The sequence below is a fragment of the Perca fluviatilis genome, chromosome 5, assembly GCF_010015445.1.
Source record: "Perca fluviatilis chromosome 5, GENO_Pfluv_1.0, whole genome shotgun sequence".
NCBI lineage: Eukaryota > Metazoa > Chordata > Actinopteri > Perciformes > Percidae > Perca > Perca fluviatilis.
Genome location: NC_053116.1, coordinates 42,121,556 through 42,148,959, shown reverse-complemented (window position 1 = coordinate 42,148,959; position 27,404 = coordinate 42,121,556). Strand labels below are relative to the sequence as shown.

Below are 27,404 nucleotides of genomic sequence, written 5' to 3'. Positions count from 1 at the left end.
TATGAATAAAATTATCATTAATCCATTTTATTCCTGCGTTACAAACAGCTTACGAAATGGCAGAGTTTTAGACGGAGCGGAGCCTCAACAACCTGAAAGCACAGTGGAGCCGAGATAGAGTGACTGAAGAGAAAACCGTGAATCAGAGAAATAAAACATGTTTTCACGATCCATCTCTAGAAATGCAACTGTAGCGAGCATGTTACTATCACTAACGTTATCCACATTCACATTTACATGCAACAAATATATATATATATATATCTTCAAAAAAGTCTATAAGTTGGAAATTACAACGAATGCATTGTGCAAAGAGTGGTTGCTATGGAGACGATACACGGTGTTAAGTTCTGTTGCTCTGATTGGTTGTAGGTAGGGTGACCAGAATCCCAGAGCTAAAACCGGGAACTTTGCATGTGACCATAGGTGCTCGCGGCACGCACACGCTTTAACGCGTGAACATGTGCCAGCCCAGGACAGATATACTGTATACACAGACAGTAACTTCATTATTTTGATCCTAGGCTTCTCACCTAATAATAAGTCTTTTTTTTCTGGTAAAATTAACAAAATTGCAGCAACAGCCTTTTTAAGTTCAGTGTGAGATTTATGTTGAGACTTTTCTAAAAAGATTTTTTGGAAGTGTTATTTATTTCAATAACACCAAAAGAATTAAAATGATTTATGGAAATTTTTAGCATTAAACACTTAATTTCCTGCATTCTGGTCAATTTTTATGAACTTATTTCTACCTTGTTCTGAATCAATGTATGCGGCAAATATCTTAATGTGAAGAGATTACAATCCAAATATAAAAACATAATGGAATATATTTAAGTAATATCTATATATTATATAGATATAATCACAGCCCAATGGAGAGGTTTCATACTCAGATTCTGACTAGACTCTGAGTATGAAGGTATCCCTTCCCCTCCGCCATTTTGGGAGGATACCTGCCAGAACCGGTTCATTGTTTGTGTTGGTAGCAGAGGAGGTTGATGCAATTCCTCGCTATTTTTAAATGCCTGGAAAACACTGCTTTGTAAAAGAAAATACTCCAGTGTCTCACACCATTGTCGTGGAAACAGTAGGAACCATGTGTTGAAGTTTTTCATTTCCCTACATGGAAAAGCATGAAGGAGAGCATGTCTCCGATGTGACAAGGAGACGTCGGATTTCTTGGGTGGCTGCAATTAGAAGAAAGGACCTTTCTCTGGTCCAGCACAGATACACCACCCTAACTGGAAAGGATCCCTACAGAGATAGACCTTTTAGTTAAAGAGTTTAACTAACTCCTTTTAGTTTAACATGAAACAGCCCCAAAATCACCATCACCAAACATTATTTCCATGTAAATAATCAGGACTTTTAGCATGTATAGAGCCAGCATATTTCCACCAGACTCCATGTAAATAATCAGGACTTTTAGCGGTATAGAGCCAGCATACTCCTGCATATTCCCAGACTCCATGTAAATAATCAGGACTTTTTACGTGTATAGAGCCAGCATATCTCCACCAGACTCCATGTAAATAATCAGGACTTTTAGCGTGTATAGAGCCAGCATATCTCCACCAGACTCCATGTAAATAATCAGGACTTTTAGCGTGTATAGAGCCAGCATATCTCCACCAGACTCCATGTAAATAATCAGGACTTTTAGCACACCGATGTATAGAGCCAGCATATTTCCACCAGACTCCATGTAAATAATCAGGACTTTTAGCGTGTATAGAGCCAGCATATCTCCACCAGACTCCATGTAAATAATCAGGACTTTTAGCGTGTATAGAGCCAGCATATTTCCACCAGACTCCATGTAAATAATCAGGACTTTTAGCGTGTATAGAGCCAGCATATTTCCACCAGACTCCATGTAAATAATCAGGACTTTTAGCGTGTATAGAGCCAGCATATTTCCACCAGACTCCATGTAAATAATCAGGACTTTTAGCGTTGTATAGAGCCAGCATATCTCCACCAGACTCCATGTAAATAATCAGGACTTTTAGCGTGTATAGAGCCAGCATATTTCCACCAGACTCCATGTAAATAATTAGGACTTTTAAGCGTTATAGAGCCAGCATATCTCCACATGTAAATGGGTGAATTAAGGGTTTATTTCAACCAAACCAGAGTGGTGATTGTTGGAACAGTGGAAAGATGAACCAAGATGGCTTTTGATAGTTTTATTTAGTTTCCGTCCACTTTGAATGAAATGTGTGTTTTACAATGATAAAAGTCCTGATTATTTACATGGAGTCTGGTGTGGTTTGGTGATGGTGATTTTGGGGCTGTTTCATGTTAAACTAAAAGGATCTTACTCTTTAACTAAAAGGTCTATCTCTGTAGGGATCCATCCCATAATGTTGTCAGACACTTAGAATAATAATCTGAGTCTGTCAGCCGGCAAAAACTGAACTTTTAGTGGGCACTAACTGATTAATATACTGGACCAGTTTCAGAGATTGTTGTTTCTATCAGTTTTGCCCCCGGTAAGGGCCCTTTTCTTTCGCGCCTTCTTGTTCATTTTTCTCGTAATTTCTCTGTTCAAACCATGGATGTATTAAGAGAACAAAACGCGCTTTAATGATAATTTGTTGAGCCATCTTTCCAGCTCTGTGTCTGTCTCACTCTGACATTGTTACCCCTGGTAACTGATAGCGTAGGATCCCAAAATGGGGGATGGGCTCAGACACCTCCCAAATCATGACATATGTCCTCATTCTCAATAGTTTAAGAGCCCAAACTTTTTATCACTTTGAATACAAAGAGATTTTATTTTTCTTTCCCTCATTGTGTGAAACTCTGTGCAGGTGGAGGGAGAATGGGTCCCTCTCCAGGTGCGTCTTTCACCAACAGGAAACCAGGTAGTATCAACGCCTGTTGAGCTGCATGTCTTTGTCAGATTTTAGTATCTTTATCAGTCCAATATCTTAATAGAACTGCCATTTCTTGTATAAGGAGTAGGGATGGGGCCGATCCGATCCAGTATCGGGACCGATACCAGCGTTATTCACATATCGGATTTTCCCGATCCAACCTGCGGAGATTTCCGATATCCATGAGCCATGTCTGCGCTTTAACGTTGTCTGCTGAAATGACTCCACAGGTGATTCCTGCTGGCTAGTTGCAAACTGTGGAATGGATTTCCTTAACGGAGGCGCGGCTTAATGAGACAAAGTTATGAGACACGCCCCCGCTCAGGAAATCCATTTCACAGTTTGCAGCCAGCTAGCAGGATAGCATTGAGCAGCATTATGGCTAGCCAACATGTCCGCTGTGTGGAAATACTTTACACTGGAAACACCGCAGAGCAAGACCGCAAAATGCAATGTTTGCAAAGCCGTAATTCAGAGAGGCTACAGTTTATTGGAAAATAGTGTTGGGCACGCTGACTTTGATGAATTTACTATTTATCGGACCCCAGATGAGACAAGAAGCCAACGTTAGCGAACGCTGCAGTGCCGGTCTCTCTGCCTCCGACTCCCATTGCAGGAGAACGCTTTATTCCTCCGACACGCTGTAGCCTATTAACGTTACGGTTTTAAAAACTGTTTTCCAGGTTAGTTGGGGTGCACACCGCTCAAAACCAACATGAAAACGTAGCTAGTAATGTTCACTCAGTGTTCAGTTTTGTTGTTAAACTGTGTGTAAAATGGGCGGTGACGTTAATCACCCTACGGTACCGTCTATTTGCTGGATGGTTTCAAGGTAACGGTTCGGCTAACATTAGCAGATACCCCCGCACACTGACGGCCAATTCACACACACACCCCACCCCGCGCCCGCCCCAGCTGAAAAGAATAAATATTGAAACGACAATCAATATGAAACCCTTACAGTTGCATATTTGTTTTCAGAATGGGATTTTTCCTGTTAATAGGATTTCCTGTTTTTCTGGCTTACTTTTCTGACCTTATACTTACCTCAATTCAATTCAATTCAATTCAATTTTATTTATAGTATCAAATCATAACATAAGTTATCTCGAGACACTTTACAGATAGAGTAGGTCTAGACCACACTCTATAATTTACAAAGCCCCAACAATTCCAACAATTCCAGTAATTCCCTCAAGAGCAAGCAGTGCGACAGTGGCGAGGAAAAACTCCCTCTTGGGAAGAAACCTCGGACAGACCCAGGCTCTTGGTAGGCGGTGTCTGACGAGCGGTTGGGGGTGTGATGAACAGTGGGGATAGTAGTCACATTAATAATGGAACAGTGACTGGATGTAGCGGGAAGCTGCAGGGTTCAGCAGGACGCAGCATGACATTGCAGGGCATCGCTGAGCTCAGCAGGGGAGTGCAGCAGGACCACGGCGACAGCTGCAACCAGGATCTTGGGGCCAACGTTCTCCAAGGAAATACGGCTGGGGGAAAAAAGCATAAGGACTCGGGAGTAAACTCCCCAGAAGCTAGGATTAGTAACAAGCATTTCTGGGACGGGCTGCACACAAATAGTAATAGTAATAGTAACAGTAATAGTAACAGTAATAGAAAGGGAGAGGAGAGAGCAGCTCATTGTGTCAAAGGAAGGAAGTCCCCGGCAGTCTAGGACTATAACAGCGTAACTATAACAGGTAACTAAGAGAGACAGGTCATAAGGAGAGGTAGCTTTTCGGGCTTAGAACTCTCCCCCTGCCGGATCTGGCTTGGCTGGCCTGCCTCCCTCTACTTTGTTATGTATTATTAATCTAACAATTATGAAGAGAAGCAGTTTGGCCAGTTAGGTGAACACTGCAACTCCTCACTCCCTAACTATAAGCTTTATCAAATAGGAGAGTTTTAAGTTCATTCTTGAGTGAGGTGACAGTTTCTGCCCCCGAACCCAGATCGGGAGCTGGTTCCATAGGAGAGGAGCCTGATAACTGAAGGCTCTAGCTCCCATTCTACTTTTAGAGACTCTAGGTACCACCAGTAACTCTGCATTCTGGGGAGCGCAGTGTTCTAGTGGGACAATAGGGTATTAGGAGCTCTTCTAGATATGATGGTGCTAGACCATTTAGAGCTTTGTAGGTCAAGAGAAGGACTTTAAACTCAATCCTGGATTCAACAGGAAGCCAATGCAGAGAAGCTAATACAGGAGAAAAATGATCTCTCTTTCTTAGTTCTTGTGAGAACACGCTGCAGCATTCTGGATCAGCTGGAGAGTCTTAAGAGACTTATTTGAGCAACCTGACAGTAGGGAATTACAATAGTCCAGCCTGGAAGTAACAAATGCATGGACTAGTTTTTTAGCGTCGTTTTGAGACAGGATATTCCTAATTTTGGCAATGTTACGAAGATGAAAAAAGGCTGTTCTTGAGGTTTGTTTTAGATTGGCATTAAAGGATATATCCTGATCAAAGATAACTCCTAAATTTTCAATTTAATTCAAGTTGCCATTTGGGACATACATGCATACATACGTACATATCATACTTGCATGTTGAGAGGAGTTTATTTCAGCATCATAAAACAACAATAATGATAATAATAATAATATTAAAGCAAGCACAGCTCTGGTATCGGAATAGTATCGGTATCGGCCGATATCCAAATTCAGGTATCTGGATCGGATCGGAAGTGAAAAAATGTGGATCGGTGCATCCCTAATAAGGAGCCCTGTCACATTACATGTTTTTAACACAATAACAATATTCATAGGCACCACCTGACATTAAAAGTACTTTGAGCCATTTTTGTGTCCAGTCACAGCATAGCAACCCAAAAGACTGATCCGCGATACACACAGGAAGATTCCCCAAACACACTGGACTGGTGCAACATGCCTGGCATATGCTGTGTATTTGGTCGTAGTAAAGGTCGTATGAGAAACCCTGAACTACAAGTTTGTTTTATCCCAAAAGAGAAAGTTTGTCCACCAACTTCAAGCAACAGAGAGATCATTTCAAGCATATAAACACCAAACTGCTTAGCTAGCTCAAGCTTCTTATAATGAAGATATCTGCTGAAAAAGTATTTTTAATAGATAGAGTTAGCTCCTATACAGGTATGTTTGACAGAGAGGATTTCCTGTCGCTGTTTAACATTAGTCAGCCAGTCTATGGAGCTAACATTATTGTTAACTTTGTTGAGATCAGACAATTTCCCAAACTCAATAAATACTGTACTTACACCATGTATAAAACCACAAACTGCTTAGCTAGCTCAATCTTGTTATAACTAAGGTATTTGCTGCAAACTTAGTCGTTTAACGACTAAAGAGAGCTTTGTATGTTCCACTGTTTAGTGATTCATTTTCATGAATATAAATCATAAATTGTTTTGGAATCAACTGTCTTATTAACCAGCTGCTAGCCTTTTAACTAACAATTAGCTAGCTACTATAGCATGATCAATCTAGACTTTGCCAAAATCAAAATAACACAGTTGATGTCCTGTTATCACATTTATATATTTTATTTTTTACTACTGCCATATATTTATGTTGATCGTGTCGTTCATCCATCCTGCAACATCATATTGATAGGCATCTGTACTCTTAAAAGCCGTTAACGTTAGCTATCTCCACTGTATGGGCATGGATTATGTATCGTATATGTCAGGTAAGTTGGGTAAAGCGCTTCACAGATTTTATTAGCGACAAAATACAGTTGGAGGTAATAAATATGGATCGCAACCATATCTGATTACTTTCTGTCGCACTGAGATGCGTTGTTGCACGCAGGCATGCTGGAAGGAAGTCTCTGGTAGCCATTACATGTAATGTTTCACAGAGCCATAACACAAAAAAAACATATGACGGTAACAAAAGAAGCAAGAAGTAAATCTATCTATCTTTAGACCCACCGATCCATCCACCCATTCATCGACCATCCATCCATCCATCCACCAATAGATCCATCCATTAATACATCCATCAGAATCCAAATCACTTTATTCTGGGGGCAACTGATCAGCTATTCAGAAGGAAAATGGCTCTTGGAAAATCCATCCATCCATACCCGTCCATCCATCCATCTACCAACCCATCCATCCACCTACCCATGGAGCCATCCACCCTCTGTTACTGCACTTGACTTATACCTGGCCAGACTTATAAAATGTGGATCATTCACAAAATGCATAAATTAATGATATTCCAACAAAAATATTCCACTTCACCAGTAACAGGGTCCGAGCCCAGACACAAAATATGACATCAAATTATGATTTACATAAAAATCAACTTGAAATTGTGTTTTTTTTTTCAAACAGGTGGCTCGCTTTTGCCGATGGTGAATCAGGGCCCACCAGATGTACCAGACCCATCAGGTGTACCAGACCCAGATCCGCCCGGGGTGTACCAGACCCATCAGGTGTACCCGACACGATCCGCCAGATGTACTAGCGCTGTCAGGTGTACCAGGCCCATCAGGTGTACCATACCCGTTAGGTGTACCAGACCCAGATCCGCCAGGTGTACCAGACCAATCAGGTGTACCAGACCCAAACCCATCAGGTGTACCAGACCCAGATCCGCCAGATGTACTAGACCTGTCAAGGTGTACCAGGCCCATCAGGTGTACCAGACCCGTTAGGTGTAACATACCCATCTCCGTGTACCATACCCGTCAGGTGTACCAGGTCCATCAGGTGTACCATACCCGTCAGGTGTACCATACCCATCTCATGTACCATACCCGTCCGGGCGTACCAGACCCGTCAGGTGTACCAGGTCCATCAGGTGTACCATACCCGTCAGGTGTACCATACCCATCAGGTGTACCATACCCGTCAGCGTACCCAGACCCATCTCGTGTAACATCCCGTCAGGTGTACCAGGTCCATCAGGTGTACCAGGTCCATCAGGTGTACCGGGCCATCAGGTGTACCATACCCGTCAGGTGTACCAGGTCCATCAGGTGTACCATACCCGTCCAGGTGTACCATACCCATCAGGTGTACCATACCCGTCAAGGCGTACCAGACCCATCTCGTGTAACATACCCGTCAGGTGTACCAGGTCCATCAGGTGTACCAGACCTGGCAGGTGTACCAGGTCCATCAGGTGTACCAGGTCCATCAGGTGTACCAGGTCCATCAGGTGTACCAGACCTGTCAGGTGTACCAGGTCCATCAGGTGTACCAGACCTGTCAGGTGTACCAGGTCCATCAGGTGTACCAGGTCCATCAGGTGTACCAGACCTGGCAGGTGTACCAGGTCCATCAGGTGTACCAGGTCCATCAGGTGTACCATACCCATCTCGTGTAACATACCCGTCAGGTGTACCAGGTCCATCAGGTGTACCAGACCTGGCAGGTGTACCAGGTCCATCAGGTGTACCAGACCTGGCAGGTGTACCAGGTCCATCAGGTGTACCAGACCTGTCAGGTGTAACCAGGTCCATCAGGTGTACCAGGTCCATCAGGTGTACCAGACCTGGCAGGTGTATCAGGTCCATCAGGTGTACCAGGTCCATCAGGTGTACCAGACCTGGCAGGTGTACCAGGTCCATCAGGTGTACCAGGTCCATCAGGTGTACCAGACCTGGCAGGTGTATCAGGTCCATCAGGTGTACCAGGTCCATCAGGTGTACCAGACCTGGCAGGTGTACCAGGTCCATCAGGTGTACCAGGTCCATCAGGTGTACCATACCCATCTCGTGTAACATACCCGTCAGGTGTACCAGGTCCATCAGGTGTACCATACCCGTCACGTGTACCAGGTCCATCAGGTGTACCAGACCTGTCAGGTGTACCAGGTCCATCAGGTGTACCAGGTCCATCGGGTGTACCAGACCTGGCAGGTGTATCAGGTCCATCAGGTGTACCAGGTCCATCAGGTGTACCATACCTGGCAGGTGTACCAGGTCCATCAGGTGTACCAGGTCCATCAGGTGTACCAGGTCCATCAGGTGTACCAGACCTGGCAGGTGTATCAGGTCCATCAGGTGTACCAGGTCCATCAGGTGTACCAGACCTGGCAGGTGTATCAGGTCCATCAGGTGTACCAGGTCCATCAGGTGTACCAGACCTGGCAGGTGTACCAGGTCCATCAGGTGTACCAGGTCCATCAGGTGTACCATACCCATCTCGTGTAATATACCCGTCAGGTGTACCAGGTCCATCAGGTGTACCATACCCGTCAGGTGTACCAGGTCCATCAGGTGTACCAGACCTGTCAGGTGTACCAGGTCCATCAGGTGTACCAGACCTGTCAGGTGTACCATATCCGTCAGGTGTACCAGGTCCATCAGGTGTACCAGACCCATCATGTGTACAAGACCCGTCTGGTGTACCAGACCCGTCAGGTGTACCAGACCCGTCAGGTGTACCAGACTACAATTGTAAACTACAATAAGAATGCTTTAAAAACTATACATACAATAAAGGCGCTGCTTACTGCGAACTCAATAATAACTAATATTAACTTATCTATATAATATAATTGTAACTTACTTGTGGTCAATGACGCACACAAACACAAAAATAAAAGGGGGTGGTCTGAACAAACACTCTCTGTACATGCTCACATTACTTGAGCCTTTTGCACAGTACCAGACCCATCAGGTGTACCAGACCCGTCCGATTCACCATTAATTTAGTTGATTGCTCTGCTGCCGCGAAGATGCGCCCGGGTGTCATCATTTCTGCCTGATGTCCGTCCCTTCCTCGTTCTTTGTGTTGGCGTTCTAACCTCTGGTGGATTTGTGAGGACTATGGTTAACTACTCCTCAGATCTCTGCAGGGTAAATCCAGACAGCTAGCTAGACTATCTGTCCAATCAGAGTTTTCTGTTCCCGACTAAAACTACTTTTGAACGTACACATGTTCCACCAAAACTAGTTCCTTCCTGATACTATTTAGCAGAGGCACCGTGGCTCCATCCAGTGCTTAGCCCCGCCCAAGATGATTGTGATTGGTTTAAAGAAATGGCCAATAAACCAGAACACGTTTTTCTACCATCCAAGACGATTGTGATTGGTTTAAAGTAGTGCTGTCAAATGATTAAAATATTTAATCATGATTAATCGCATTAATGTCATAGTTAACGCGCAATTAATACACACTTTTTATCTATTCTAAATGTCCTTTAATTTCTTTTTGTCCCATTATTTTTATCTTATCAACATGGAAAAGTGGATCGACTTGCTTTGTGGCTTTGCCGCCTGGCTTTGATGAGGGGGGAGAATTTGCATCAGCTGTGTGCTCGACCATCAGCTGTGTGCTCCGCCATCAGCTGTGTGCTCGGCCATCAGCTGTGTGCTTTCGGCCATCAGCTGTGTGCTCGACCATCAGCTGTGTGCTCGGCCATCAGCCGTGTGGCTCCGGCCATCAGCTGTGTGCTCGACCATCAGCTGTGTGCTTCGCGCCATCAGCTGTGTGCTCGACCATCAGCTGTGTGCTCGGCCATCAGCTGTGTGCTTGCGCCATCAAGTGGTATTTCAGACTGGACGTGCTGCGATGATAGCTCAGTTCACCCACACATCACTTGGTCTTGTCAATGGAACCATTTGGCAACGTTTTTAAAAGTAAACTTACCATTTAGAATCTTATTAGTATCCATTTTCAGCGTCTTGCGCTCGCCATCCACTCAAAACCCACCGTTAGCCTGCTACTCTTTGGCCGGCTCATGAGCCCAAACCAGTGTGTGCAGTGTGCCTGTTGTTGTGTTTCCGGTCTAGATAGATCGGGTGCGGTGTTGTAGTTTTTCTAAGATTACTAGTTGTTGCAACAGCATGTGGAAAAAACTACAAAGTTTCGCGATAAAAACATTGAAGCCATTGAAATGGGTTTTGCGTTAATGCCGTTAATAATGCGTTTAACTGACAGCACTAGTTTAAAGAAATGCCAATAAACCAGAGCACGTTTTTCTCCCATCCAGGAATGCTGTGTGGATTAGACAGACCTTCCTCCGCAGCGCTGTAGAGGAAGGTCTGGCAACATAGGACCATACCAGGTCCATCAGATTCATTAGAAGAGCTGTAAAGATGGGTGTACTATGATCATAAAATTTTTTTACAACATACTGTAAATAGTTTTTATATTGACCTTTAATCTGTATCTGTATTTGTAATGTTTAAAGACATGTTTCTGTTGTGATTTATATTTTCTCCATTAGAATATCTTTCTGCTCTCAAGTGTTAGATGAGGGTTATCACTTTCATCAAATTAGTCTTTTTACAGCTAGTAGTGAGAGCAGAAGTTAGTATGCTAACATTCAGAGTTTATCTGTATTTCATCCTTTTAATAAACTAATAACATTCCCATCAGCCTCAGCTGTTCTTTGTGTTCAGTGCTGATTAGCAGTCAATCATAGTAAATGTTATCTGAATAATAATATATTGCATTTCTCTTTTGGTGCTCAAAACATCTCAATCCTGGTCCAGTTAACTGTCAACAAGAAGCACTCGCAGGTGTGATGGTGAGGCGTTGTTACTGACACATCACTTGTAGAAGAATAAAAAATATTTCACAAAACACAAAATGTTTTGTATATGTTGTGTTTTGTCCTGCAGAGCCACTGTAGAAATGTCCTGAAACAGCTGACCACTGTATATATAGTGTTGGGAGAAACAGGTAATGCTCGTCAGTGCAGACGTGAGGAATTAACCTCTTGCTTCATGTAAATCATTACATTTTGGTTTAGTTTATTAGTGTATAGTGTTGTGGACAGTCCCCCTTAATTCACTATATAGTAAAAGGAGCTTTAGCCTCTACGGCTAATTTCCAGATATATTACACGGCCAGCTGACAATAGGCATATTAAAATACAATGGTTAACAAATGAAAATAAGCCAGGGATGGATGGTAACTATACCATACTTTGACACTTTTGTCACTTTTTTCAATGTTTTTGGCGCTTTTTTGCCGTTGAACACTTCTTTTCACTAGACTACCATGTACAAACTACTCTCACATCAACTTATTAGTTTTACACTTATTTTTGGAATTCATGGTCAATAAACCTCATTTATATGAAAGTTCAGAGAGGATACTTTTTCGAAAACATTTCAATTTCTTTTTCAAATGCTGAAAAATTTAACAAAATTCAATGAAAGTAGAGATCCGATCTGTTGTTGTAGCTTACGAAGAGTTACAAGGAATTTTATTCACCCAAAATTAAACAGATGGATGATCTGTTTTAATTTTTGAAAATAAATAGTTAAAAAAGAAATCCATATTTCTAAAATAGAAATTCAGAAAACGGGTCAAATTTGATCCGAAGACAACACAGGGGTACTTAATCTGAGTGATGGTTGTTATATGTTTAAAAGATTTTAAAAACCAAAAGACATCCAGCTGATGTCTGCAGTAAATGTATTTTCACATCTTCAAACATGAGACCACATTCATGCTAACGTCTGCGTCTGTTATCGCTGGCGGGATATAAAGCAGAACTAAGAAAGAGGAAGAAATCTGCCAACAGAAACATAAAGCACTTATTAGGAATAACTTGACATGAGGGAAGTTAGCTGAGTCACCTTCATCCTCAACGACATAAAGAAAACCATCTCCTCCTGATGGGTTTCAGATCATGAGATCAGACATTTCAGCCTGTGGCACACACACACAAACACACACACACACACACACACACACACACACACACACACACACACACACACACACACACACACACACACACACACACACACAGACAAAACAAACATACGCACACACACACACACACAAAAACACACACACACACACACACACACACACACACACACATATACATTTTATGTACTGAATATGTTACTTTAGGAAGCATTTTATTCATTGTGCCATTTGTACTAAAACATTGACGTAAGCAATTAATCAATTGTTGACGTTGTTGCTGATTGACTAGTCTGGATCTAGGGAAGTACATTTCCAGGATAATTGCCTGACACCTTCCTCTCTCTGTGTGGTGCCGTTCTCCAACTCCATTCCCTTCTGAAAAACTTTGAGCTAGCAAGCTACACTCAAAAAAAAAAGGCATGTTATGAAACTGTGAAAAATTGCAATAACCAAACCCACTAGACTCACCCATTTACATGTGGAAATATGCTGGCTCTATACACGCTAAAAGTCCTGATTATTTACATGGAGTCTGGTGGAGATATGCTGGCTCTATACACACTAAAAGTCCTGATTATTTACATGGAGTCTGGTGGAGATATGCTGGCTCTATACACGCTAAAAGTCCTGATTATTTACATGGAGTCTGGTGGAGATATGCTGGCTCTATACACGCTAAAAGTCCTGATTATTTACATGGAGTCTGGTGGAAATATGTTGGCTCTATACACGCTAAAAGTCCTGATTATTTACATGGAGTCTGGTGGAAATATGCTGGCTCTATACACTTAAAAGTCCTGATTATTTACATGGAGTTGGTGGAAATAGTGGCTCTATACACGAAATTATTACATGAGTCTGGTGGAGATATGCTGGCTCTATACACGCTAAAAGTCCTGATTATTTACATGGAGTCTGGTGGAGATATGCTGGCTCTATACACGCTAAAAGTCCTGATTATTTACATGGAGTCTGGTGGAGATATGCTGGCTCTATACACGCTAAAAGTCCTGATTATTTACATGGAGTCTGGTGGAGATATGCTGGCTCTATACACGCTAAAAGTCCTGATTATTTACATGGAGTCTGGTGGAGATATGCTAGCTCTATACACGCTAAAAGTCCTGATTATTTACATGGAGTCTGGTGGAGTTTGGTGATGGTGATTTCGGGGCTGTTTCATGTTAAACTAAAAGGATCTTACTCTTTAACTAAAAGGTCTATCTCTGTAGGGATCCATCCCATAATGTTGTCAGACTCTTAGAATAATAATCTGAGTCTGTCAGCAGCAACAACAGAACTTTTAGTGACTCTAACTGCTGCTGAACATTAGTCCTGTAGGGTTACATTACAGCTTTCATGGCTGCTGGTTACAGAGTTCTCCCTCAATACTGGACACATTTTGTTTTCCCACCAGTCACTTAGACACCAAATTTGGGAAAATAGGGTCTATGATGAAGACAAAACTATTACCCTTTTAAGATAGGAGTTTATATATTATTCTGTAATGAGGTCAGAAATGAACACTGTGTTTGACTCTTATGTCGTCTTCCTATCGACCATGCAACTTGTTGTCCTCCCGGGTAATGACCACATTTTCGTTGCTTTTTTCAACGTTTTTGTCCCTTTTTACCTGCTTTTTTTTTCACCACTAACACCAACTTATTACCTCTAAAAGATGCAACTTAATGGTTTATTTTTGTGTGAAAATGCTTGAGTAGCGAAAACACAAAACCAAATCAGCACTTGTGGTTTGAAATGTGCCGTGTCAGGAACAGGAAATGCATGTCTGATGTTGGTTTATGTTCAGACGGTCCGAGCTGCAGACTGTCAGTCGATGCCAACTGCACTGCAGAGATGGAGAACAGACGTATACATTTGGCTTGTGGACGTTTCTGCCCCTACATCGCAGTCATCGCCGTTTTCATCCTGTTTGGCATCAACTTCGAATGCACCCGCAAACCACAAGTCTTTGACTGCAACGTGTACCAGGCTCTACCATTTTTCATAGTTTTCCTGTTGATTCTGTGGACAGACAGCTCGTTTCAGAGCGTCTGCAGACTCCTGTGCTCAGGTGTGCCCCGAGGCACACACACCCACACCTACAGTTTTTGGGGTTCTTTCTTCTATCACATTATCAAGGCAGCGTTCATCGGCCTGCTGTGGGTTGTTGTGGTTTTGATCAACGGAAACTGGTACGTCTGCTGTCAGAACGATGGCTCTGAACAACAGAGACAGTTGGCCTGCAAAGCCGTGGGGACGATCACTGAAGAGGAACGAGTGACCATCGCTGAACTGAAGAACAAGTCCAGGGTGAGCCTTTTATATTCGTATTATAGGGCTGAGTATCACCTTCATACTTTTCCTGTTTGAACATTTTGAATTTCTCCTAAAATAAATATTATAAAAAATATATTTAAATGTTGGCTGAGAGAGTTCAGAACACGAGACAAAATAAGAGTTTACTTTAAAACGTAATGTGCAAAATAATTGTTTTTCTCAACTACATGGCTTTGTAAAATTTGATTAATCGCAGAGCCTGAAGTTTTGTGTGTGTGTGTGTGGCTGTCATGTGATGCAATTATCCATATTATCCATGGTGAAAAGGCCAATTTTTAAAATATCAATATCTGGATTGGATTTTTTTCGATATCACTCAAACTAATGTGTGTATTAACCTAAATAAAATGATGATGATGAAGTGATAATCTAACCTTTTATTGTTGTTTGTCTTGCAGGTTATTGGCTCCTTTCTGCTCTTTGTTATCGTTTGTGTGCCAGCCCTGATGGCGTCTCTCGGATGGAGGAAATGTTCCAGAAGGAAACAGTTTGAGAAACTGATGTTAGAGGAGGAGGAAAAGGTGCTGAAGGAGGTTCTGAGGAAATCAGCCAGAGAGCACCTGAGCAGAGCGATTGAGGACAGAGTACGCAGGAGCCGATGGGAGGAGTGTTCTGATGTGGCTGCAGATCTGATCACATCTGAAGAGATCTTTCCTGAACACGAGGAGCGACATCCTCCACGGGAGACATGAGACCAGGTGAGTTACAGCAGGAAATCTCACAGTATTTACTCAGTTAATCAGCGTTGTAGTCCAGACCAAGACCTGGGCCACGTTCAGCCCCGACAACACGCAGCAGCAGGTTATTTAAACAGAAACTGGGGTTTAATCTGCCTTCTTATTACCACGAGTTTACAGTCACGTCTCTGCTGATTGGCTATCACCTGGGAGACCGTATACGAGAGACACGCCCACCAAACCAGAGAACACACAACTCAAAGCCGTTGCACATCTCATGCTGCTTCAATGACCTCCTCGACTCCTCCACTTTTCTCCCTTCCTCGTGTCTTAGTGCCTCCCACCGAGGAGGCACGGGAGGGACGCAAGGAAATCATCGGAGGAGAGAGGAACCAAGGAAATGTGTTTTAGAGTGATGAGACCTCCTTTCCTCTGAAGCGTCACATGAATTCGTCAGCTGTTTGGGGCGGAGTTAGCAACTCCTTCAGCTGCACAGCTTCCAGGAAGGCTGCTCTCTGTATCCTCCTCGATGCTCGCTCGCTCGCTCACTTTCATTATCTCATCATTTTACAGCGTTATTATCTCCACATCTGTGTCTAAAACGTTGGAAAAGCTAGAACAGATGATAAATACATAACAATCAAAAGGCTTAAAGGCAAAACTTAGAAGCCAACTACAATCATTAGATCACCTCCTCCTCATGCCGGTCAACAGCCTGGTCGCACTGCTGTGGGATGGCATCCCATTCTTCAACCAGCAGTCCAGACCACAACCCCATTCAACACTGGTGGGATCAGCTTGGGCGTGCTGTTGCTACCAGAGTGACCAACACAACCACGTTGGCTGACTTAGACAAATGCTGGTTGAAGAATGGGATGCCATCCCACGGCCGTGTGTGACCAGGCTGGTGACCAGCATGAGGAGGAGGTGCCAGGCTGGTGTGGCTGTGTATGGTTCTTCTACACGCTACTGAGGCTCCTGTTTGTGAAATGAATAAATTGTTCAATTGCCAATATGTCTTGTTTCTTCAAACTCCAATCATCCAATCCACCAAACACCAAACGAGTCAATGGCAGAATAAGCTGTTTGGCATTGGCAGAGAAGATTTAGCAAATTTTCTGCTGCTCATCCCACAAATGCCTGTTCCTTACAAATGGGGCACCATTTGAAAGGGAACTAAACAGGCTTTCCAACGGTATACGATTTATTGCCAAAAAAGCATTGTGAAATAATCTACCAAACACACATTTCCTTACTTTTTGTGCTAAGTTTATATTATAAACCTTTTTTAAATCTGAGTATGACCTAATGAGGAGGGGAGGTTACCAAAACTTTCCAAAGTCCAAAATTCATAATCTAAAAATTGAATAATAAAGAACTAAATTAAATGCAAATCATGTTCTTTGACTTTAATATGAATCAGCAGATTATGGCTACGCTGGAGACTGTAAAACAACTTCATCATCAAAACAACAAAACCATTGTATGCGGTGGTTTTACATGTCATGTCATATTTGTCATGTTTTCCTATTATCTTTAACTTTTCTTTACTCATTTCGACTGCTGATCCCTCAAACAAAGATTTTAAACTTAAATTATTCACCTTTTGGCAAGACTTTAGCTGTTTATGTCGCTTTATGTTCCTTTTTGTCACTTTTGTTTTACTTTTTTGTCCCATTTTCCAACATGTTTTTCATTGCTTTCCTACTATCTTCAGAACATGTCGCTTTTTTGGGGGGGGTCATTTTTTTAACACTTTACGGTTTATGTCGTTTTTATCCCCCACATATTTGGCCTTTTCCTCACAGATATAGAACCCACAGCATATGTACCAGAGGACCATCTTCATTCTCCCATCTAAACGTGTATGAAATCTTATTCATCATCTTTGCTCTTCTCTGTGAGATTTACCAGACTGTAGTTTCTCCCGAGGACACTAGAGGGCGCCACCTTTACTCTGAAATATTATTACATAACCTCCAGTTCCCTACAGGATTTACACTCTGGAGACTTTCAAATGTTTTTATTTTTTACCCAACTTTTCATCTTTATATTGCTTCACTTTTTGTAAAGTATGAAACAACTTCTTTCTTTGTTTTTTCCAGCAGTGTTTTCATTTAATTCTTAAATTTCTAAATAGTTTCCATTAAACTCCCAGATCTTTAAATATAGAGAACAGTTCATGGAGATGAAATGTCTCAATGATCAGTTTCTACAACTTTTACTTTGACCTGAGTACATGTTATTCACATTTTAAAAGTAATGGAGTATTTCTCATGTTGCTGTATTGATACGTTTACTCAAACAGAAGATTTAAGGGCTTCTAACCTCACCTGCCGTCTTCTTTTTCTTCTATTTCAGAGCGTGAAACCTCCATGATAAGCAGAACGAGACTAAACTCTGATTATGTTCCACAGATGTGACGTCTGAGCCCAAAGAATCAAATCCAGCTGTTTACTGGCTCACATGTATGTATGAGGATTAGGGATGCACCGATACTGACGCCAGTATCGGTCCGATGCTGTGCGCATGGACTCGTACTTGTAATCATAAAGTTACTCTGATGATACCACACCTGATACCTCCTCATAGCAACGTGGCGTTAACCCTTGTGTTGTCGTTGGGTCAAATTTGACCCATTTGAAAAAATAATTTATATCAGAAATATGGGTTTCTTTCAACCAAATTGCAGAAAATTAACATGGGTGTATGGATATATGTTGTATGGGTTCCATAGAACATTCTATGCAGGTAAAATTAATGATTACTTTCATTGACTTGGGGTGTTCCATTCAATTTTATTGCATTTGAAAAAAAGGTTTTAAATGGTTTTAAACCCGCATCCTGACTAAACCTGGACATATACCAGTCTGTGTTCTACTCAACATCCTCTGGTCTCGACTATTAGTCAAAATAATTCATAATTTCAGATTTTTTACCTCAAAAATGAGGTATAATATCATATAGATTTGGTTTATTGACCATGATACAGAAAGCTTTGAAAGCTTTTTTGACAATTTTTTTTTTTAAATTGCCAAAAGCATCGCAAAAAATGACAAACACGCTGGAAATCAATTATTAATTTTCAGTTTTGAAAGTTAATGATCAAGTTAATGACAAGTTCATTTTTCCATCATCATTTAAATGTTTTCCAGGCACAAGGCTGTTGTTTAGTAAATCTATCACTGACTAGTTGTTCTAGTTGACAACAATATCCGAGCAGGCCAAAATCATCTGTGTGTCTGAAAACACCCTCAGACCCCAGAGGGATCATTACAGTAATTACCAATATTGGTACTCGGTACCGGTGAGTACCCAAATGTAAGTACTTGTATGTGTTTTTTTAAAAAGCGATATTGGTGCATCCCTAGAAATGATGATTTAGATTTGCTTAGTTTAAAAAAGTTCTGTTTTCTGTTTTGAGTCTTCATGAAAAAAACAATCATGCAGAACAATTGAATTGTTCTTTGTTTTTTAATTCTAAAATCAGCATTTAATGTACGCTATGTTTAATAAGAAATCATCAGTGTTGTTAGTTTCCAAACGATATTCCAAAAATCTTCTCTTGTAATCACAGAATAGTATTGTGTTTTACTGAAACATAAATCCTCCATCTCTCTGATTATTACTGCTGTTCTGTCAAATAATAAAGTACATTTAGGGACTGGTCGTTTTTTATTTAAATGCCTACCAGAGGAGTTTTGGGGTCTTTGGTCAAAAAAGACTTGACCCTCCCTTCGCCAATAATACATTTTTCTACAACTGTCCAAAATGAATGGGGAAAAAAGGCATGACCCTCCAACATTTTTTATGCATTCTGTTATGGCTTGCGCTTGGCTAAGAGGAACAGCCAGGGGGGTTCATACTGAGAGAGCTACATGGAGCTACATGTGCACCAAACAAGCAACTTTGAAATTTTGCTGATTTCTGGGATAGAAAAGTTGGGTGACCCACCCCACTAGACTAAAAAAAGTTGGATGACCCTCCACTCAAAAAAGAATAAAGAAATATGACCCTCCCCTATTTTCCTCTGGTGGTCCATTCCATAAAAATGCCAAACGGTCCCTTAAGCAAGTAGTAATATCTACTGTTAGTGATGTTTTCAGCTACTCATTTCACATCTTAGAGACTCTATACTCTAAACCTCTGATGTTGCTATTTTGTTTTTCTTTTACAGTTTGTGTACGAAGATTTCTCTGAACTAAGTCCTAATCATTTTAGATCTAATCATAGATTAGAGGTATATTATTGTAGTTTTGGTAGTTGAACCAACAGGCCTGTAGCTTCAGTGAGAAACTAAAAGCTGTTCACACAGTGTGCACTGCAGAGCTGGAGGAGCTGACACCTGCAGAATAGAAAGTATTCAGAACTCAACGCTGGTATGAACCGACCACAAGAACATGTGGTTTCTCTTTCTCAGGCCGACTCTTTCCTTCTTCAGCTGCGTCTCTCATCAGTATCCTGTTTGCATCCTGTCACTGCAGCGCTGCTCACCTTCATGTCTCTACTTCACAGTTTTACAATTCTGTGAAATTAATTTTCACTATGTAATTATTAGAAAATAAAAAAGCAGCGGAGTAGTAACGACCATTAAATGAGTTAACTTAACTTCATGCTTCATCCACACAAAGCAAGTTGCTATCGCCACGAGTGGCAGCTTTATTCTGTCACGGCCCGCTGGCTGTGACCCTGGCCTCCTTCATGCTATGTGTGTGAACGTAGTTTTTGTGTTCTTTTTCTCCTTTTGTGTTTTGTTTTGGTGTCTGTCTCCGTGTTTTTGCTCTCTCCCACATGCTCTGGAAACCAATGGTGGGCGTGGTCACTCAGCTCCTGCCTACACACCTGTGGCTCATCAGACTACTCAGCACTCCTGTTCCTCAGCAACCGTTTACTTCCTTTATAAGCCAGGCCAACCTTCCAGTCCCCGCTGGATCGTTAGCCTTACCTGTATGTCAGTCAGTGTGGAAGGTTTGCTCAGCTGCTTAGCGCTTTTTACCTTTTTGCTAATCTGCCTCCTGTTCTCCTGTCTGCAGTTTCTGGTCACCTGGAATATTCCCTGCACCTCCGCCTAGCTGTCTACTTCACCAGTGTACTGGATCTTCACAGACCCTCCAGCTGGATCGCTTACACCCGCTGCTCCACCAGCTGCACTCGCCTGTTTTTTCCACATACAATATCCAAATAAAACCTCACCTTGTTCATTCAACTCACCTCGTCTGGGTCTGCATTTGGGTACCTGTTCTTGTGAAACCTGACCTATTCGGCTCGTTTTCTCTGAACAATATGGCGAGGGGGTAAAGTTAAGGCGGAGTTAGCAAGATAACGTTAGCCAACTAACACTGGCTGGATGGCTGGTTCTGTCATGCTTTTATGCTGCATCGCTTACAGAGAATGAGCTAGCTAGTAGTGGTGGCAGATCGAGGCTTCGTGAAACAATGAAACAGTTGAAGCAAATGTGTCATATTGTGTCGAGGCTTCGAAACAATCTGACACCCGTCTCAACGATGACACCTAGTGGTCACTGGCAGGTGTTGATCTGAAACAACCTTGATAACGAGCCATTAAAAAAATAAAACATTTATTATTGTATTGTATTATTTTTCTAATATGTGAAGCTTGTAAGGCTTGCAGACTCCTCACTGTGCATAATGCTATTTTGGTCATAAAAAATTAATATTAATAAAAGAAATCAAGCCACAATGTCTCATTTTTATAGATTTTCATTCAAAAATATTTATTTCTCTGCTGTGGAAGGACTTAGCCTACTTCGTGTTTTACAGATAATTTCTCCAGCCTTTGAAAAGATCCTCTCACAAGGGACACTTGTTGCTGGCATGCAAAGATATTTTTTAGCAAGGACATACAAATGAGGAAAGATTACTGCTCTCTCTTTCCAGTAAGTTAGGGGATCAGGAGGGGGGGGCAAACGGGGGGGGGGGGGGGTGGGGGTTCGCTTCCGCAGCTATGGCATCAGCTCCCGCATTTAGCGTATATGTATAATCTGGGTTTTACAGATAAAATTATTAACGCGTTCCCATAAACTGTCCTGTCCTATCTATCTATCTATCTATTTATCTTTCTATCTATCTATCTATCTATCTATCTATCTATCTATTAATGTGTCACTGTATGTAGGTCTATACTCTGTCTGTCTCTACTCTATCAGTCAATGTGTAAATTTAAATGTGAGCCTAAATATAACTAAACAACTCGCACTTTGAATGTCACTATATCACCAAATATCCGCTATCTCAAAATCAAACTCATCTCACAAAAACCCACGAGGTCAAGGTGCGTTGACTTCACTTTAATACTGATGTGCGATGTGTGTTCCCGACCCTGTCAATCAGCACCGCTGATTTGGCGGACCATGCCACCTTTTGGTTGAAACACTAGTGAAACACTCCGGTGTTTCATTTAGCCGTAGTCACGTGACATCAGTGTTTTGAATCGCGCTTCGGATCAGTGTTTCGAAACATCTGCGCTTCGGGATCTCGGCAAAGCTTCGGAACGTCAGTTTCACTTCAGCCATCCCTACTAGCTAGCCACTGCTGCTGGGTCTAACGTTAGCGGTCTGCTGACCCACTGCTGTTGGGTCTAATGTTAGAGGTCTGACCTACTGCTGCTGGGTCTAATGTTAGAGGTCTGACCTACTGCTGCTGGGTCTAATGTTAGAGGTCTGCTGACCTACTGCTGCTGGGTCTAATGTTAGAGGTCTGCTGGGTCTAATGTTAGTGGTCTGCCGACCTACTGCTGCTGGGTCTAATGTTAGAGGTCTGACCCACTGCTGCTGGGTCTAATGTTAGAGGTCTGACCCACTGCTGCTGGGTCTAATGTTAGAGGTCTGACCTACTGCTGCTGGGTCTACTGTTAGAGGTCTGACCTACTGCTGCTGGGTCTAATGTTAGAGGTCTGACCCACTGCTGCTGGGTCTAATGTTAGAGGTCTGACCTACTGCTGCTGGGTCTAATGTTAGAGGTCTGCTGGGTCTAATGTTAGTGGTCTGCCGACCTACTGCTGCTGGGTCTAATGTTAGAGGTCTGACCCACTGCTGCTGGGTCTAATGTTAGAGGTCTGACCTACTGCTGCTGGGTCTACTGTTAGAGGTCTGACCTACTGCTGCTGGGTCTAATGTTAGAGGTCTGACCCACTGCTGCTGGGTCTAATGTTAGAGGTCTGACCAACTGCTGCTGGGTCTAATGTTAGAGGTCTGACCCACTGCTGCTGGGTCTAATGTTAGAGGTCTGACCTACTGCTGCTGGGTCTAATGTTAGAGGTCTGACCTACTGCTGCTGGGTCTAATGTTAGAGGTCTGACCTACTGCTGCTGGGTCTAACGTTAGAGGTCTGACCTACTGCTGCTGGGTCTAATGTTAGAGGTCTGACCTACTGCTGCTGGGTCTAATGTTAGAGGTCTGCTGACCCACTGCTGCTGGGTCTAACGTTAGAGGTCTGACCTACTGCTGCTGGGTCTAATGTTAGAGGTCTGACCTACTGCTGCTGGGTCTAATGTTAGAGGTCTGACCTACTGCTGCTGGGTCTAATGTTAGAGGTCTGACCCACTGCTGCTGGGTCTAATGTTAGAGGTCTGACCTACTGCTGCTGGGTCTAATGTTAGAGGTCTGCTGACCTACTGCTGCTGGGTCTAATGTTAGCGGTCCACTGACCCACTGCTGCTGGGTCTAATGTTAAAGGTCTGACCCACTGCTGCTGGGTCTAATGTTAGAGGTCTGACCCACTGCTGCTGGGTCTAATGTTAGAGGTCTGACCTACTGCTGCTGGGTCTAATGTTAGAGGTCTGACCCACTGCTGCTGGGTCTAATGTTAGAGGTCTGACCAACTGCTGCTGGGTCTAATGTTAGAGGTCTGACCAACTGCTGCTGGGTCTAATGTTAGAGGTCTGACCCACTGCTGCTGGGTCTAATGTTAGAGGTCTGACCTACTGCTGCTGGGTCTAATGTTAGCGGTCCGCTGACCCACTGCTGCTGGGTCTAATGTTAGAGGTCTGACCCACTGCTGCTGGGTCTAATGTTAGAGGTCTGACCTTCTGCTGCTGGGTCTAATGTTAGAGGTCTGACCCACTGCTGCTGGGTCTAATGTTAGAGGTCTGACCTACTGCTGCTGGGTCTAATGTTAGCGGTCCGCTGACCCACTGCTGCTGGGTCTAATGTTAGAGGTCTGACCTACTGCTGCTGGGTCTAATCCTTGGGTCTAATGTTAGAGGTCTGACCTACTGCTGCTGGGTCTAATGTTAGAGGTCTGACCCACTGCCGCTGGGTCTAATGTTAGAGGTCTGACCTACTGCTGCTGGGTCTAATGTTAGCGGTCTGCTGGGTCTAATGTTAGAGGTCTGACCTACTGCTGCTGGGTCTAATGTTAGAGGTCTGACCCACTGCTGCTGGGGTCTAATGTTAGCGGTCTGCTGGGTCTAATGTTAGAGGTCTGACCTACTGCTGCTGGGTCTAATGTTAGAGGTCTGACCTACTGCTGCTGGGTCTAATGTTAGAGGTCTGCTGACCCACTGCTGCTGGGTCTAATGTTAGAGGTCTGACCCACTGCTGCTGGGTCTAACGTTAGAGGTCTGACCTACTGCTGCTGGGTCTAATGTTAGAGGTCTGACCTACTGCTGCTGGGTCTAATGTTAGAGGTCTGACCTACTGCTGCTGGGTCTAATGTTAGAGGTCTGACCCACTGCTGCTGGGTCTAATGTTAGAGGTCTGACCTTCTGCTGCTGGGTCTAATGTTAGAGGTCTGACCCACTGCTGCTGGGTCTAATGTTAGAGGTCTGACCTACTGCTGCTGGGTCTAATGTTAGCGGTCCGCTGACCCACTGCTGCTGGGTCTAATGTTAGAGGTCTGACCTACTGCTGCTGGGTCTAATGTTAGAGGTCTGACCCACTGCTGCTGGGTCTAATGTTAGAGGTCTGACCTACTGCTGCTGGGTCTAATGTTAGAGGTCTGACCCACTGCTGCTGGGTCTAATGTTAGAGGTCTGACCTACTGCTGCTGGGTCTAATGTTAGAGGTCTGACCCACTGCTGCTGGGTCTAATGTTAGCGGTCTGCTGGGTCTAATGTTAGAGGTCTGACCTACTGCTGCTGGGTCTAATGTTAGAGGTCTGACCTACTGCTGCTGGGTCTAATGTTAGAGGTCTGCTGACCCACTGCTGCTGGGTCTAATGTTAGAGGTCTGACCCACTGCTGCTGGGTCTAACGTTAGAGGTCTGACCTACTGCGCCTGGGTCTAATGTTAGAGGTCTGACCTACTGCTGCTGGGTCTAATGTTAGAGGTCTGACCTACTGCTGCTGGGTCTAATGTTAGAGGTCTGACCCACTGCTGCTGGGTCTAATGTTAGAGGTCTGACCTACTGCTGCTGGGTCCAATGTTAGAGGTCTGCCGTCCTACTGCTGGGTCTTAGTTGTTAGCTGGGTCCACTGGACCCACTGCTGCTGGGTCTAATGTTAAAGGTCTGACCCACTGCTGCTGGGTCTAATGTTAGAGGTCTGACCCACTGCTGCTGGGTCTAATGTTAGAGGTCTGACCTACTGCTGCTGGGTCTAATGTTAGAGGTCTGACCCACTGCTGCTGGGTCTAATGTTAGAGGTCTGACCAACTGCTGCTGGGTCTAATGTTAGAGGTCTGACCAACTGCTGCTGGGTCTAATGTTAGAGGTCTGACCCACTGCTGCTGGGTCTAATGTTAAGAGGTCTGACCTACTGCTGCTGGGTCTAATGTTAGCGGTCCGCTGACCCACTGCTGCTGGGTCTAATGTTAGCGGTCCGCTGACCCACTGCTGCTGGGTCTAATGTTAGAGGTCTGACCCACTGCTGCTGGGTCTAATGTTAGAGGTCTGACCTACTGCTGCTGGGTCTAATGTTAGAGGTCTGACCCACTGCTGCTGGGTCTAATGTTAGAGGTCTGACCTACTGCTGCTGGGTCTAATGTTAGCGGTCCGCTGACCCACTGCTGCTGGGTCTAATGTTAGAGGTCTGACCTACTGCTGCTGGGTCTAATAGTAGAGGTCTGACCCACTGCTGCTGGGTCTAATGTTAGAGGTCTGACCTACTGCTGCTGGGTCTAATGTTAGAGGTCTGACCCACTGCTGCTGGGTCTAATGTTAGAGGTCTGACCTACTGCTGCTGGGTCTAATGTTAGCGGTCCGCTGACCCACTGCTGCTGGGTCTAATGTTAGAGGTCTGACCTACTGCTGCTGGGTCTAATGTTAGAGGTCTGACCCACTGCTGCTGGGTCTAATGTTAGAGGTCTGACCTACTGCTGCTGGGTCTAATGTTAGAGGTCTGACCTACTGCTGCTGGGTCTAATGTTAGAGGTCTGACCCACTGCTGCTGGGTCTAATGTTAGAGGTCTGACCCACTGCTGCTGGGTCTAATGTTAGAGGTCTGACCCACTGCTGCTGGGTCTAATGTTAGAGGTCTGACCCACTGCTGCTGGGTCTAATGTTAGAGGTCTGACCCACTGCTGCTGGGTCTAACTGTCTCTGTAACTCTGAGAACATCTCTCGAGCTGCGTCGGGCGGCTCTCCTCCCAGCGAGCTGCGACAGTTAATGCGTTATCAACTGTTCTAATCATTTATTTACCATATAATCGTATCATTAAAACACAATTTCAGAAGGTATAATGATCATATGTAGGCCGCATGAAATGGGGAACCCCAAATAAGCTACTAAAAGCTTTTAGAGGGGGCCCGATAACAATAATCATACAACAGAGAATATTTTGACACTAAAAACTTAATTTACAATTGACAAAACACAGACACATACCACAAAATACAGATGATCCCAGTACAAATATAACAATTAAGAAATATTCACCAATCATGTTATAAGCAATTTTTCCTTCAGACTTTTCTTGAAAATATATAGCCTACACATTAGGGGTGGTACGGTTCAAAAAACCCACGGTTCGGTTCGTATCATGGTTTTAGGGTCACGGTTTTCGGTTCAGTACGGTTCTTATTTTTTCTTTAACACTCCCGAATATACTTCAGCATATAGCTCAAATTAGCATATTGAATGCATGTTGCACAAAACGTGCACACAGTGGCAGTTCTATATTGTTTTCCCAAATGTTCCCACACACCAGACTATAAACGACGCTGGCGCATCCTCCAGCTCTGGGCAGCGCCTCTCCCACGGGACATTTCTGCAGGTCAATGGACGGACCTGCAGCGCCCCCCACTCCACTTGAGGGGAGCGGTCGGCTCGGTGTCTCTCAAAATCTGATGAAAATCTTTTAAACTGACCTTTGTCGATCTGAAATGAAGACAGATTCAGCAACTGCATGGCCTATTTCTCGCTTAAAATGTTTTCAGAAACACGTTTCGGTGAACTATTCTAGTACAATATGAGATCGTATTCTGAACGAGCCGCCATGACAGTTTGTTTTGAAATTAGGGACCAGCCAGACCCATGTGACGCGATCGTCCAATCAGCTGCCATGGGTTGCGTTTGTCACGCCCATCCCGCTCGTCATTTTCAGTAAGTGTTTTAACATAGGTGTATAAAGTGGGCACATTAACAGTGGACTGACGAACCGTGCGGTACACACATGCTCCGAACCGAGACTAGCGAACCGAGCGGTTCGGGTGTTTTTTCATGAACCGTAACACCCCTACTACACGTAATGGAACTGTGTATAGGCGCTGACTTGGGTTAAACTATCTCATACATACGAGATAAACTTAGGTTTTGGCCAACAATGGTCCCTTTGTCTTTCAGGGCTTCCGTAGCTTTGCTTTATTAATTTTTTTATGTATTGAATCACTATTTAAAAAATGCTGAAGAGCCACAGTCACTCCACAAATGGTAGCGTTGTGTTGCATTTGTGTTCACAGGGGTAAAAGATCAGAGACAGAAGCAGGAAATACTAGCA

The 27,404-nt window shown here is 43.4% G+C and overlaps 1 protein-coding gene across 2 annotated transcripts; it reads left to right on the top strand.

Annotated features, from left to right (window-relative positions):
* The first annotated feature begins 14,301 nt into the window (after nucleotides 1-14,301).
* Nucleotides 14,302-20,717, top strand: LOC120558559. Of its 2 annotated transcripts, XR_005639141.1 has the most exons (4): nucleotides 14,302-14,807; nucleotides 15,233-15,532; nucleotides 17,873-20,458; nucleotides 20,545-20,717. XR_005639141.1 is itself a non-coding variant. In XM_039799608.1 (3 exons), exons 1-2 carry the CDS (start codon nucleotides 14,352-14,354, stop codon nucleotides 15,524-15,526), a joined length of 750 nt encoding a protein of 249 aa, XP_039655542.1. In that variant the 5' UTR covers nucleotides 14,303-14,351; the 3' UTR covers nucleotides 15,527-15,532; nucleotides 20,545-20,717. The 2 variants fall into 2 exon arrangements, 1 of the variants encoding a protein (XP_039655542.1); XM_039799608.1 differs by lacking the exon at nucleotides 17,873-20,458 and having other exon boundaries at nucleotides 14,303-14,807.
* The last annotated feature ends 6,687 nt before the right edge of the window (nucleotides 20,718-27,404 follow it).

Bases quoted from the DNA above. Each gene is read 5' to 3' on its own strand.
- LOC120558559 (XM_039799608.1), top strand. From the start codon at position 14,352: ATGGAGAACAGACGTATACATTTGGCTTGTGGACGTTTCTGCCCCTAC. The intron at 14,808-15,232 runs GTGAGCCTTTTA...TTTGTCTTGCAG, and splicing joins AACTGAAGAACAAGTCCAGG to GTTATTGGCTCCTTTCTGCT.